Genomic DNA, 14719 nt, shown 5'->3' with positions numbered 1-14719 from the left:
TTTTTTTGTTGAAGGATAGTCACTTTCAGGTCAAAAATCGAGTGACCAGAGAGATTGAAGTGTTCTCTGACTGGTTTATGAATGTTATAATTCTTGACATCTGATTTGTGTCCATTTATTCTTTTACATAGAGACTGTCCGGTTTGCCCAATGTACATGGCAGAGGGGCATTGCTGGCACTTGATGGCATATATCATGTTGGTGGATGTGCAGGTGAACGAGCCTCTGATAGTGTGGCTGATGTGATTAGGCCCTATGATGGTGTCCCCTGAATGGATATGTAGACACAGTTGGCAACGGGCTTTGTTGCAAGGATAGGTTCCTGGGTTAACCATGAATTTAAAACTCGATCTCAGACCTAAAGGTCGCATTATTAAAACAAAAAGACTTTGAAAACAGACTCCAACGAGAGACTGCTGAATTGGAATTAATTTGCAAATTGGATACAATTAACTTAGGCTTGAATAGAGATTGGGAGTGGTTGAGTCATTATTCCAAGGTTCCTGGGTTAGTAGTTCTGTTGTGTGGTTGCTGGTGAGCATTTGCTTCAGGTTGGGGGGCTCTCTGTAGGCAAGGACTGGCCTGTCTCCCTAGATTTGTGAGAGTGATGGGTCGTCCTTCAGGATAGGTTGTAGATCCTTGATGATGCGTTGGAGAGGTTTTAGTTGGGGGCTGAAGGTGATGGCTAGTGGCGTTCTGTTATTATCTTTGTTGGGCCTGTCCTGTAGTAGGTGACTTCTGGGAACTCTTCTGGCTCTGTCAATCTGTTTCTTCACTTCCTCAGCTGGGTATTGTAGTTGTAAGAATGCTTGATAGAGATCTTGTAGGTGTTTGTCTCTGTCTGAGGAGTTGGAGCGAATGCGGTTGTATCGTAGAGCTTGGCTGTAGACGATGGATCGTATGGTGTGGTCTGGGTGAAAGCTGGAGGCATGTAGGTAGGAATAGCGGTCAGTAGGTTTCCGGCATAGGGTGGTGTTTGTGACCATCACTTATTAGCACCATAGTGTCCAGGAAGTGGATCTCTTGTGTGGACTGGTCCAGGCTGAGGTTGATGTTGGGATGGAAATTGTTGCAATCATGGTGGAATTCCTCAAGGGCTTCTTTTCCATGGGTCCAGATGATGAAGATGTCATCAATGTAGCGCAAGTAGAGTAGGGGCATTAGGGGACGAGAGCTGAGGAAGCATTGTTCTAAGTCAGCCATAAAAATGTTGGCATACCCATTGCAGTGCCGCTGATCTGAAGGTATACATTGTCCCCAAATGTGAAATAGTTATGGGTGAGGACAAAGTCACAAAGTTCAGCCAGCAGGTTTGCCGTGACATTATCCGGGATACTGTTCCTGACAGCTTGTAGTCCATCTGTGTGTGGAATGTTGGTGTAGAGGGCTTCTACATCCATAGTGGCCAGGATGGTGTTTTCAGGAAGATCACCGATGGACTGTAGTTTCCTCAGGAAGTCAGTGGTGTCTCGAAGACAGTTGGGAGTGCTGGTAGCATAGGGCCTGAGGAGGGAGTCTACATAGCCAGACAATCCTGTTGTCAGGGTGCCAATGCCTGAGATGATGGGGCGCCCAGGATTTCCAGGTTTATGGATCTTGGGTAGCAGATAGAATGCCCCAGGTCGGAGTTCCAGGTTGTGTCTGTGCGGATTTGTTCTTGTGCTTTTTCAGGGAGTTTCTTGAGCAAATGCTGTAGTTTCTTTTGGTAACCCTCAGAAGGTAATGGATTGTAGAAAGTGGTGTGAGAGAGCTGCCTAGCAGCCTCTTGTTCATATTCCGACCTATTCATGACGACGACAGCACCTCCTTTGTCAGCCTTTTTGATTATGATGTCAGAGTTGTTTCTGAGGCTGTGGATGGCATTGTGTTCTGCACAGCCGAGGTTATGGGGTAAGTGATGCTGCTCTTCCACAATTTCAGCCTGTGCATGTTGGCGGAAGCACTCTATGTAGAAGTCCAGTCTGTTGTTTCGACCTTCAGGAGGAGTCCATCTAGAATCCTTCTTTTTGTAGTGTTGGTAGGAAGGTCTCTGTGGATTAGTATGTTGTTCAGAGGTGTTTTGGAAATATTCCTTGAGTCAGAGACGTTGAAAATAGGATTCTAGGTCACCACAGAACTGTATCATGTTCGTGGGAGGTGGACGGACAGAAGTAGAGGCGCTGAGATAGAACAGATTCTTCTGCTGGGATAAGAGTATAGTTGGATAGATTGACAATATTGCTGGGTGGGTTAAGGGAACCATTGCTGTGGCCTCTTGTGGCATGTAGTAGTTTAGATTGTTTCTCTACAAAAGAAAAAGGACACTAAACTAAGTGTGTGTTGTAATTGGCTTGTCTACTTTTTGTAAAGTATAGCCAGGAGGAAGTTTGTGTGGAAGGTTGGTTTTTTATGAGAGTATCCAGTTCTGAGAGCTCATTCTTAATCTTTCCCTGTTTGCTGTAGAGGAAGTTGATCAGGTGGTTCCACAGTTTCTTTGAGAGCGTGTGGCACAAGCTGTCAGCATAGTCTGTATGGTATGTAGATTGTAATGAATTCTCTCTGGTCACTCAATCTCACACCTAAAGGTCGCAATATTAAAACAAAGACTTCAAAACCAGACTCCAACGAGAGACTACTGAATTGGAATTAATTTGCAAACTGGATACAATTAACTTAGGCTTGAATAGAGACTGGGAATGGATGTGTCATTACACAAAGTAAAACTATTCTCCCGCCCCCCAACTGCTCCTCCGACGTTCCTGTTAACTGCTGGAAATGGCCCACCTTGATTATCACTACAAAAGGTCCCTCTCCCCGCTCTCCTGCTGGTAATAGCTCATCTTAAGTGATCACTCTCCTTACACACTGTATGATAACACCCATTTTTTCATGTTGTGTGTGTTTATAAATCTCCTCACTGTATTTTCCACTGAATGTATCCGATGAAGTGAGCTGTAGCTCACAAAAGCTTATGGTCAAATAAATTGGTTAGTCTCTAAGGTGCCACCAGTATTCCTTTTCTCATTACACAGACTCTCCAGTTCACAATAAGTACAAGAGGTAGTTAACAAGAGCCCATTTATTATTACTTTGGCATTGAAGCCTGTCCCTACTGCTCATCCTGTAGCTACCTGATACAGCTAATTTACTGTGTAAAGCCACCTGTCTAGAATGACTGTTACTCCCAGCAGAACAGAATCCAAGATCTTACCCAATGTAACTTCATACTCATTCTTTATGGCAGACAGCAGGGGCTTGTAGGTTTTGAAGTCCTCTATGAAGAACTCAAAGATCTCTCTATAAGGCTAACAGAAGACAGAGAGAGAGGGAACACTATCAAGGACTCTGTTCATTTTCCTTATCTAGAACGTTGGGCTAGCTGTTGAGGCAATCACTGTTGCTGTCTTAATTACTGCACAGATTATGATGATGTCAACATCCTTTTAAAAATACTGTTAAGTCTTAAAATAAACACTGTTACAATTCTCAATATGCAGCTAATGTATCCCAAAGTAAGTCACAAAAAATATACTTCTAGCTTTGCCATTGAAATGCAACAACCTCTGGGGTGGAGGATGACAGACAGTGGGGCAATGGGAAATTCTGGCCAAATCCCCAATCATATGAAAAATGCCATGGGATCTTTAGTGTCTGAGCAGAGCTGACAGGACCTCGGGTTTTGGGGTGAGCAAGTTTTGTTCTGGGTGGAAGCTAAGTTATTTTCAGAATATGAGCCAGTTGTGACTGATCAGGGTTTGCCCTTAGATTTCAAAATAATTATAACATGATGTTTATTACCAATATCTCCAAAATACCTTACATTTGGTGCCAGTGCTTGGTATTCATGGAAAGCCTGGAACAGGAGCTATCTAGTGACACCAAATTCCATCTAAAATTCCAAGCCACTAAAGAGCTAGACCTGGACATGAAACGAAGTAATCTGGTCTTTTCTATAACTCTTCCCTTGTTTAATACAGACATTTACTGCCAAGCAGAACAGCTTACAGCAGTAACAGGTAGCTGTAAAGGGACTATATTCCCATACACACATCTGTAATGAACCACTTCTATTTTCTTCTATTCATTTCATTTGAACTAAGAAAGGCATTCCTGGCAGTGATTCCGAGTTCCTCACATCCCCACTGCATGCTGAACTCTCTAATCACTATGGGGTGTTCCTCCGTACTAAAGATAAGCGAAAAGAGACATTGCTTTGGCCCTTAGTCAGTTTAGATACTAAGGGCTGCCAGGCAGGAATTCTCTCTCCCTACCTGTATGGTCAGTGCTCAGCACAAGAGGGTCAAACTTGTTTGGGAGGGAGTGGAAATTAGTACCTTTCAGGTTTCAGAGTAGTAATTAGTACCTTTCAGTCAGTGTCCATGGGCTGGAGTACCATGCACCAGGAAGAGCTTCCCAGTCTTACTGACTGCAGAGTGGACCCCTTTACTGAGGCACTTACAGGGTTTCACTTAAAGAAATTTCTCATTTATGAAACCTTTTTCCCTCTGTCCAGTTATCTCTCTTTATTCCCCTCCACCCAACCCTTTCCCCTCACCCCCACTGGGGTTCTTTCCCCTCTCTTGTGGCCCCTTTGGGGATTTGTCTCTGTCTCCACACCCCCAAAGTGTGTGAGTGGGAAGAGCAAGAGCCACTTCCCTGAACCTGGGGTGATCTGATCTGCAGAGGGGGAGGCAGGGAGAAGCAGCCACTCCTCTGAGGCCAGGGCTCAGCAGGAGCAGGGAAGAGAGAAGGAAGAAGCCTCTCCACTAAACCTCTACTCTGCGCATTGGTCAGCAAGGCTATTCAAAGGGGCTCAGCAGGCGGAGGGGGAGTGAGTGACCCATGCCCAATCTAGCATGAGGCTGAAGAAATAGGTCTTAGGGTCAGATCTGGCCCATGAGCTGTATGCTTGGAACCCTGGCCTAGGAGAATGGGGTCCTGGTCAAGCGTGGGACCTGTTTTTTGTATTACAATAGTGCAAGGCAATGCATGACGGCCATAGCGTGGAATTTCAGCAACTGCATTTGGCCCACAAGTTGCATTCTGGGGCCCATTCACATTTCCAAAAAACAATGGAGAAACTAGGTAGTGGCTGGGCAAGAAAATGTGAAGTGTTCTAGGAGGTGCTAAGTGTTATCATCCTAGCACAGTTACACTGCTTTGTGCACATGGCTTCAAAGTGCCAAGCAAAGCCAGTTCTCATTCAGCACTGCCAAAGGGTCTTCTCTGTCCATCTGCTTTTCTTTTAAGGAACCTATGAATGGCCAGTTTAAAAAAAAAAAAATCCATCCCACTTTGCACTGATGTTTGAATTCACCAGTGTCCCCCTTCCATCAGACCTGGAGCTTAAGTTCCTGAGCGTTCTCTTTAGTCAGGTCCAGAGACTGCAGCTCTTTCCTTAGGTAGGATTCCAGCTCTTCCAGGTACCGTGGTTTTGCAATGGTAAGAGAAGCCAGTTTCTTGCTGCAGACAGACAGAAAATGACAGGCAAAATTCTACCACATCTATGGTTTACAATCCGTGAGCTCTAGGGTTCTCTCCCCCCATCCGCCATAGCTTTAGAGTGGATCACTTTACTGTGGCGGTACATCCTTCCAGTATATGAGACTCAGTGTCCTGAGCGGCTCACAGGAACAGAGGCAGATTCGATTGCCACCCAGCCAGACTTTACCTCATTACTCAGGTTCAATAGGGCTGTGCCTCATATATAGGTTGCACTACAAAGAGACTCACATTTTTCCCTGCTCAATATCTGTGAAAAGAAGTATTGGGGTCCATCTGTATTTGTGTCAGACTGGAGAATAGTGTGTATTTGAGGCAGAGAGTAGGTCTTCCCCCCATTACATTTTCTGTCTTTCCATCTAGGCCCAAAACTCTGGCACTGGAGTTCTCATCAAGGTGTGTGCGTGTGAGAGAGAGAGAGTGCACAGGTGAGACAGTTTGTCTGTCCGCTCCTCCATGTGTATGTGGAGCCTCGCCTTGCACCAACCCACTTCCCATTACTAACCTCGCAACCAGGGCTAGCCTTCGTTGTCCTGGCTGACTGGCCAAGCTGCTGGCCTGCAGGGAGGTGACAACTCCCAGCGCCATCAATACAGGGTTCAGCTGCAGCCAAATTTACTAGAACACTTATTTACATCAATCAGATTTGTTCTAGTTGGAGCCTGCCCTGTTGGCTGACAGGAGTTGTAGTCAACTCTGTCCTGGAAAGCACCTGACTGCCTAGGCAGGATACCCAGGGAAAGGCCTGAGAGGTCTTCATATCAACTGTTGGGAATGGGCCACATCCACCATGATTGAATTGGCCTCGTCAGCACTGACCCCCCACTTGGTAAGGCAACTCCCATCTTTTCATGTGCTGTGATATATATACTGCTTACTGTATTTTACACTCATAGAATCATAGAATATCAGGGTTGGAAGGGACCTCAGGAGGTCATCTAGTCCAACCCCCTGCTCAAAGCAGGACCAATCCCCAATTAAATCATCCCAGCCAGGGCTTTGTCAAGCCTGACCTTAAAAACTTCTAAGGAAGGAGATTCTACCACCTCCCTAGGTAACGCATTCCAGTGTTTCACCACCCTCCTAGTGAAAAAGTTTTCCCTAATATCCAACCTAAACCTCCCCCACTGCAACTTGAGACCATTACTCCTTGTCCTGTCCTCTTCTACCACTGAGAATAGTCTAGAACCATCCTCTCTGGAACCACCTCTCAGGTAGTTGAAAGCAGCTATCAAATCCCCCCTCATTCTTCTCTTCTGCAGACTAAACAATCCCAGTTCCCTCAGCCTCTCCTCATAAGTCATGTGTTCCAGACCCCTAATCATTTTTGTTGCCCTTCGCTGGACTCTCTCCAATTTTTCCACATCCTTCTTGTAGTGTGGGGCCCAAAACTGGACACAGTACTCCAGATGAGGCCTCACCAATGTCGAATAGAGGGGGACGATCACGTCCCTTGATCTGCTGGCTATGCCCCTACTTATACATCCCAAAATGCCATTGGCCTTCTTGGCAACAAGGGCACACTGCTGACTCATATCCAGCTTCTTGTCCACTATCACCCCTAGGTCCTTTTCCACAGAACTGCTGCCTAGCCATTCGGTCCCTAGTCTGTAGCTGTGCATTGGGTTCTTCCATCCTAAGTGCAGGACCCTGCACTTATCCTTATTGAACCTCATCAGATTTCTTTTGGCCCAATCCTCCAATTTGTCTAGGTCCCTCTGTATCCTATCCCTGCCCTCCAGCGTATCTACCACTCCTCCCAGTTTAGTATCATCCGCAAATTTGCTGAGAGTGCAATCCACACCATCCTCCAGATCATTTATGAAGATATTGAACAAAACCGGCCCCAGGACCGACCCCTGGGGCACTCCACTTGACACCGGCTGCCAACTAGACATGGAGCCATTGATCACTACCCGTTGAGCCCGACAATCTAGCCAACCTTCTACCCACCTTATAGTGCATTCATTCAGCCCATACTTCTTTAACTTGCTGACAAGAATACTGTGGGAGACCGTGTCATCAGACTCCATGCATCTGATGAAGTGTGTTATAGCCCACGAAAGCTTATGCCCAAATAAATTTATTAGTCTCTAAGGTGCCACAAGGACTCCTTGTTGCTTTTGCTGACATAGACTAACATGGGTACCCCTCTGAAACCTGTCTTAATGTCTGGTAGACCCAATGTAATGCGAAGCAGTGCATCGAGACCGAAGGACATTTTCAGCTTAAGAACCAGTTTTGGTTTTTGATTAAGCACTGACCACAAATCACTATTAAACAAACCCTTGGTGTTTCCCACACAGCTGCTGCTCAGAACTGGCCCTGCTTTGTCTGATACCAGAAGTCCTTAGGGATGCTGCCAGCACCCCACACTAGAGTTCCAACTGATGCAGCTGAGTAGCAACGGTGGTGATTTTGTTCTATAATTCCTGGGTATAGACAAGCCCATTTTCTGCTACCCTGCTGGAACATCTTGGGCCTATTTCCGAGATCCCATGCTGTACGCTGCAGTTTTTCCTAGCACTTTTAATAATAAAGTGCTAGTCTTACCTTCTCCCCTCTGGACTACAACAGGGTTTCTGATTCTGTAAGATAGCCTGCCCAGATGCATATGCAGGCCATGTAGACAAACGACCTCCAACAGAAAACCGGTAGGCCTGAAAGAAAAGCAGAAATCACACCTGTGAATCCCTCTGTGCCCAGTGTTTCTAATTGGGGTTAGAATAATCAGGTGCCTTTCTAGAACCAGCACAGATGGCCCAGGGACAGTTAAACTCAGGAAAGAGAAGGTGCCAGAAAACCCCTTTCTCTCAGCTAGGGGAGGAATAGCTCAGTGGTTTGAGCATTGGCCTGCTTAAACCCAGGGGTGTGAGTTCAATCCTTGAGGGGGGCCATTTTGGGATCTGGGGCAACAATAAGGGATGGTATTTGGTCCTGCTGTGAAGGCAGGAGACTGGACTCAATGACCTTTCAAGGTCCCTTCCAGCTCTATGAGATAGGTATATCTCCATAAGCCATGGTAGCATGTCTGCTGCTCCTTAATGTAACCAAGAATAATCATTTATGGGGGGAGGGATAGCTTGGTGGTTTGAGCATGAGCCTGCTAAACCCAGGGTTGTGAGCTCAATCCTTGAGGGGGCCATTTAGGGATCTGGGGCAAAAAAAATTGGGGATTGGCCCTGTTTTGAACAGGGTGTTGGAGAAGATGACCTCCTGAGGTCCCTTCCAACCCTGATATTCTGTGACATCCAAAGACTAATTGAACTATTGTCTGTCTCGCTCTCTTTTTTGTTTTTTAAGGAAAATTACCTGCACTGAGTGGTTTAGTTAATTAAAATAGTGCAAGTCAGTGTGTAAAAAAGCCCATGGTGGCTGTGGGACATGCTTCTTAGACTGCATGTTCCTCGGGGCAGGGGCATGTCTTTCCACAGATGTCTGGAGCTCTAGCACAGACTAACACAATGGTCCCCCGATCCTGACTGAGGACTTTGTGTGCTATTGCAAAATAAATATCATGTCAACAAAGCAGCATTCTGGTCTAACTTCCAAATCTGTATGAAAACCAGAATTTGATGCTTCACTTGGGCCTTGTCTCCATTAGGAATTTATGCACTGTGGGAGCTGTCCCATGCAACCCCTCAGTGGAGCTGTATTGTGCTGATGGAAAGCCAAGCACATATTGGGGTTGTTTACCCATTTGGAACCAGAGCATGTCATATCCATGTAAGCCCCACTTTACATTATGCAGCACATCATCACTGGGGGTTTGCGGGGATGTAGCACCATGCATGCAAATCTTGCTAATGGAGGCAAGCCCTAAAGAAAAGAATCAATTGCCAATAAAATTGAATTTCCTTTCAAAACACTGAATTGCCTCTGAAAAAAGAAGCAGACCCCTGTGGTGAATTCTGAAAGCCTACCAGCCATTTCAGAACTTTCCCACCACTGCATCTTGCAGCGTTTCTCAGTGACACACTGACTTCCATAAGTCATTATTTCCTTGGAGAAAAGTGTCGGAGGTGACTTGCCACTCTTTATGTTCACTATTATCACGGGATAGTTGGAGTTCTGATTGTCTAAGACAAATTCCTTATGTCTGGAAACTTTATAAAGAGTTATCCATGGGAGAAGTTTTAATCTCAGGATGCCAAAGATGATCCTGTGATAGTTTAAATATCCCTCTGACCTCAGTAAGAAGTGGAGAAATTGTACTGGTGGAGCATTGTGACTCCAATTTACTGAGACTTAAAGATATTGTGTTGTGAGAAAAGTTCTAAAATGACTTCCCAACTGTAGGAACAAAGCAGTACAGTTTGCAAGGAGAGTTACTGTATGAGTAGGCTATACAGCTCACTCCAGGAGCTGACACATTCCCAGAGTGCCACTAAACTCTCACAATGGTGTTGTTTTTTTAAGAAACAATGTGTGACGTATCCAACTCCTTCTGCCCTCCCAAGTTATCTACAATAATATGGTGTTTCTGGAGTTTGCTCTCTGTTAGTGGGACACTCTTATACAAGCAGATTAAGGTTTTATTTTACTCAGTATGACTGCCACTTTTGAAGGAACTGATGTTCTTTTAAGTAGCTTTTAGCTCATGATTACATAGCATGTGATGTCAGGTCTAATTCTGTTTACTGCATTGGCCAAACTCTGGCTTTGGTCGTCTGCCATATTGTGGTTATACTAAAAAAAACTGCAGCCAAGAAGAGAATTGAAGCACAACTGTTATTTCTCTCCCCCCCTCCCCCACATCTGCCACTGATTATTCAAAGACTCCAGCCTGCAGTACCGTTTCTTGATCTGAAAAGCCAGGGATTGCAGCACTGCATGCCGAGACCTGTAGCCTCTGTGGACTGCACAGAGATGAAAACCGCTGAAATTTGCTTTATTTTATAAGTGTCTGGCATGGCCCTTGGGCTTCTGGCAAGTTGCCAAAGCATCCCCAGGTGGACCAAGATTAGGTGCTCCGTGGTTATATTTCCACTCACCAGAGTCTTTCGTTTCTTCAGAAGGGTGTGTTTCAGACTACCAGTCTGTATTTGGTAACTTGAACTCTCCGGGGAATGTAGACTAGGTGCCCATCTGTAATGACAGAAAAGAAACCTACATTTCAAAAAATGTGCAACAACATCCAAAATACTATTCTGAATGCCACTGGGCAACAAAAGGTATGTAATCCCATCACCATCAGCTGGAACCCAATACGCTGCAGAAACCAGTGGTTTAGTGGGCTCTCCTAATAGGATGGGGGTGATAGCAATGGAAGAGGGAAGAATCCAGGGGCAAGGTTACTTACTCATTATGCCTGTGAAAGTCTGCATCTTTTTCACATCACTTTTCCCCATTTGTTGCTACCAATGATGCTCAGCACTTATAATTTCAGAGCTCCATGTGGTTGGAGTAGATTAGTATTATTGTCCCCACCTTCTAGATACAGTAAATTAGAAATACAATCCTGTTGACCATCTCTGCTTCACTTGTCAGAGAAGATTCAATGAATTCAAGCCCACTGCTGACCAAACACCCACTCATCTTTCAGAGTAGGTGTCCTGCTGCCTTTGATTGTAATGTGTAATTTTCTTTGGCAGCTTTCATTTTCTGTCTGCTTAATCACCTTTTGGATTCACTAGCCCAGATTTCTGGGTTGGATATGCAGAGGGTGTAACCAGAGCATGCCTTCCAAGACCAGCTGCTTATAAATGCAGATGGCTAGAGTTTATAAGGGGTACAAATATGGCTGCATTCACATCTTTTGGGGAAGTAGGGTTGCCACCTATTTGGCTCTATGATACAGCAGATATGGTTATTTCTGGATGTTCTGATGAAGTTGCATTGTCACTTTGTCACACACTGGCACAACACTGATCTGTCACTCAGGCTTGCAACTTGGGAGTCCTCTTCAACTCATACCTCTCTCTAGGTCCTTACATCCAGACTATGTCAAAATCATACAGATTCTTTCTGCATAACATCTCTAAGATACGGTCTTTCCTTTCTATCCATACAGCTAAAACTCTCATCTTGCATCTCAATTACTGCAGCCGCCTTTTCTCTGGTGTTGACAAATGCAACTATGCAATCCATTCAGAATGTTGTTGTAAAGGTCAATTTCCTAGCTTGTCACTATGTGTCACGCCCTCTTTGAATCCCTCCACTGGCCCCCCCTTCTCAACTGCATCAAACATAAGCTACTTATCTTAACTTTCAAAGCCCTTCGTGACCTACCCCCACTCTACCTATCATCTCTCTTTCACTACTGAGATGTTGACTTCCATTGATCACGATGCCAGCCTCCATTCTCTCACTCTTTAAATTTTCAAACAAGCACCTTTGTGCTTTCTCTCATAGAAGAATCATAGAATAACAGAGTTGGAAGGGACCTCTGGAGGCCATCTAGTCCAACCCCCTGCCCAGAGCAGGACCAATCCCAACTAAATCATCCCAGCCAGGGCTTTGTCAAGCCTGACCTTAAAAACTTCTAAGGAAGGGGATTCCACCACCTCCCTAGGTAACGCATTCCAGTGTTTCACCACCCTCCGAGTGAAAAAGTTTTTCCCAATATCCAACCTAAACCTTCCCCACTGCAACTTGAGACCATTACTCCTTGTCCTGTCATCTGCTATCACTGAGAATAGTCGAGATCCATCCTCTTTGGATCCACCTTTCAGGTATTTAAAAGCAGCTATCAAATCCCCCCTCATTCTTCTCTTCCGTAGACTAAACAATCCCAGTTCCCTCAGCCTCTCCTCATAACTCATGTGTTCCAGTCCCCTAATCATTTTTGTTGCCCTTCGCTGGACTCCCTCCAATTTCTCCACATCCTTCTTGTAGTGTGGGGCCCAAAATTGGACACAGTACTCCAGATGAGGCCTCACCAATGTCGAATAGAAGGGAACGATCACATCCCTCGATCTGCTGGCAACGCCCCTACTTATACACCCCAAAATGCCATTGGCCTTCTTGGCAACAAGGGCACACTGTTGACTCATATCCAGCTTCTCGTCCACTGTAACCCCTAGGTCCTTCTCTGCAGAACTGCTGCCTAGCCATTCGGTCCCTAGTCTGTAGCGGTGCATTGGTTTCTTCCGTCCTAAGTGCAGGACTCTGCACTTGTCCTTGTTGAACCTCATCAGATTTCTTTTGGCCCAATCCTCCAATTTGTCTAGGTCCCTCTGTATCCTATCCCTACCCTCCAGCGTATCTACCACTCCTCCCAGTTTAGTGTCATCCGCAAACTTGCTGAGAGTGCAATCCACACCATCCTCCAGATCATTTATGAAGATATTGAACAAAATCGGCCCCAGGACCGACCCTTGGGGCACTCTGCTAGATACCAGCTGCCAACTAGACATGGAGCCATTGATCATTACCCGTTGAGCCCGACAATCTAGCCAACTTTCTACCCACCTTGTAGTGCATCCATCCAGCCCATACTTCTTCAACTTGCTGACAAGAATACTGTGGGAGACCGTGTCAAAAGCTTTGCTAAAGTCGAGGAATAACGCGTCCACTGCTTTTCCTTCATCCACAGAACCAGTTATCTCATCATAGAAGGCAATTAGATTATGCTACCCCTCACATGCTACCCTTCACACTTGGGAGGAGCGCTGATGTGCATCTGCAAAGCTACCTCATTATCCTCCTTCAAAACCCCCTTTAAAACTCTCCTTTGGCATGATGCCAACAAAAAACTTGAAAATGGCCAGCCTGCTGGCTTGCTAAGATAACTGTCCATCATGCTCACTGTTTCCTTGTACTTTCCCATCAGTATCCATCTGTTGACCCTTGTCTTATACTAACAGGGTAAGCTTCTTGGGGCAAAGGCCATTTTTTGTACAGCGGCTAGCACAACGGTCCTTGACTAAGGCTCCTTGGCATGACAGTAATGCAAATAATTATGTTTAAAGGGAGTCAAACTTAGTGTGTTGTTCATAAATGTACAAGCAGCCTAAGACTCTTAACTGGGAATACTTTAGAAACCTAAAAGTCTAGTAAATAAATTGGTTCAGAAAATCTGTTCTCAAAGCTTTTGTAGGTGTCAAGAAGAAAAGAGGTCTCCGATATTTTGAAATCCTACATTACTGTTAAAGTGGTGAGGTACTGTTGGCAGATAAACACAGGCTGCAGCTATGTGCTACTGGAAACATTTCTGTATATCTCCAGTACATCACAGGCCGTAAAACATGAAATAACTTGCATCTTTAAGGATTTGTAGCAATCGGATAATGGAACTGCAATTTTAATGCATCTACTGCTTAATTTAATCAAAATGGATCCTAACCATCCAGAGACGAAAATCATATAATCACACCTGTAGCTAACCATGCACTAAGCACCCCCAATCCCCAGTGACTTCAATAGAAATTAAGTTAATTTAGCATTCTGGAGAACACGGTCAGATTTTTGCAGGGTTGGGCCTTCAGATTGATTGCCGCTATCAGCTAGCTCCCACAAGTGTCAGGAAGGCATTTTTCTCTCAGATGCACCACTGGACAATTGGCCAGGTGCATGCTGGGTTTTCTCTCTCTTCCTGACAGAAGCAGGATCTCAGACTAGATTGGCCATGGTTTGGTATGGAAAATTCCATGCTCCATACCTGGTGAAATGTAAACAAATTTTAAAGAAACCCACAAGTGAAAAGTTGTGTCCAGATCAGAGGTGGGCAAACTATGGCCCGTGGGCCCGTCCTGCCAGCCCTTGAGCTCCCGGCTGGGGAGGCTAGTCCCCGGCCCCTCCCTCGTTGTCCCCCTCCCCCACAGCCTCAGTGTACCGCCAGTGCGGGAGGGGGCTGCACTGCAGGGGCAAGGGAGAGCAGGAAGGTGTGGCGTTTAGATGCTCCTTGTAATGATTAGAAATGGGAGCATTGGCTGTTGGAAGTCTGAAAGGACAGGAAACAGGAAGCTGGGGGGGAAGTTGAGGAGGCGGAGTGAGAGCTACCGAGGGTGCAGCAGCAACTTGGTAAAGAGGTTTCCACTTTAAAAATAAAGTCCTGTTGAAGTTCGTTAGTACCTTGCCTGGTTGCTACAACATTTTGGCGACGAGGATGGATCTTCTGTCTCTGAACCCACCTGCACCCTTTCTGCAAAGCCCAGGTGAGCCTCCAATTGCTTTTAATGCCTGGATCCATTTGTTAGAGACTTATCTGCTTGCAATCACTGCTACAGAGATTTCTGAAGTAAGAAAGCGTGCTCTGCTAATCCACTGCCTTGGAGCAGAAGGGCAGCGTATATTT

The 14719-nt window shown here is 45.5% G+C and overlaps 1 protein-coding gene across 3 annotated transcripts in view; it reads right to left on the bottom strand.

Annotated features, from left to right (window-relative positions):
• The window catches only part of TSNAXIP1 (translin associated factor X interacting protein 1), a 64455-nt gene that overhangs the window by 27963 nt on the left and 21773 nt on the right, over nt 1–14719 (bottom strand). For all 3 annotated transcript variants that reach the window (XM_073307226.1, XM_073307227.1, XM_073307228.1), the window contains exons 2-5: nt 10476–10569; nt 8035–8141; nt 5319–5442; nt 3191–3284 (exon numbers count right to left, since the gene is read on the bottom strand). In XM_073307226.1, the coding sequence (XP_073163327.1) occupies nt 3191–3284; nt 5319–5442; nt 8035–8141; nt 10476–10569 (419 nt within the window). The remainder of the gene's footprint in view (nt 1–3190; nt 3285–5318; nt 5443–8034; nt 8142–10475; nt 10570–14719) is intronic.

Source organism: Lepidochelys kempii, chromosome 12 (genome assembly GCF_965140265.1).
Source record: "Lepidochelys kempii isolate rLepKem1 chromosome 12, rLepKem1.hap2, whole genome shotgun sequence".
Lineage (NCBI taxonomy): Eukaryota > Metazoa > Chordata > Testudines > Cheloniidae > Lepidochelys > Lepidochelys kempii.
This window is presented reverse-complemented; position numbering and strand designations above follow the sequence as displayed.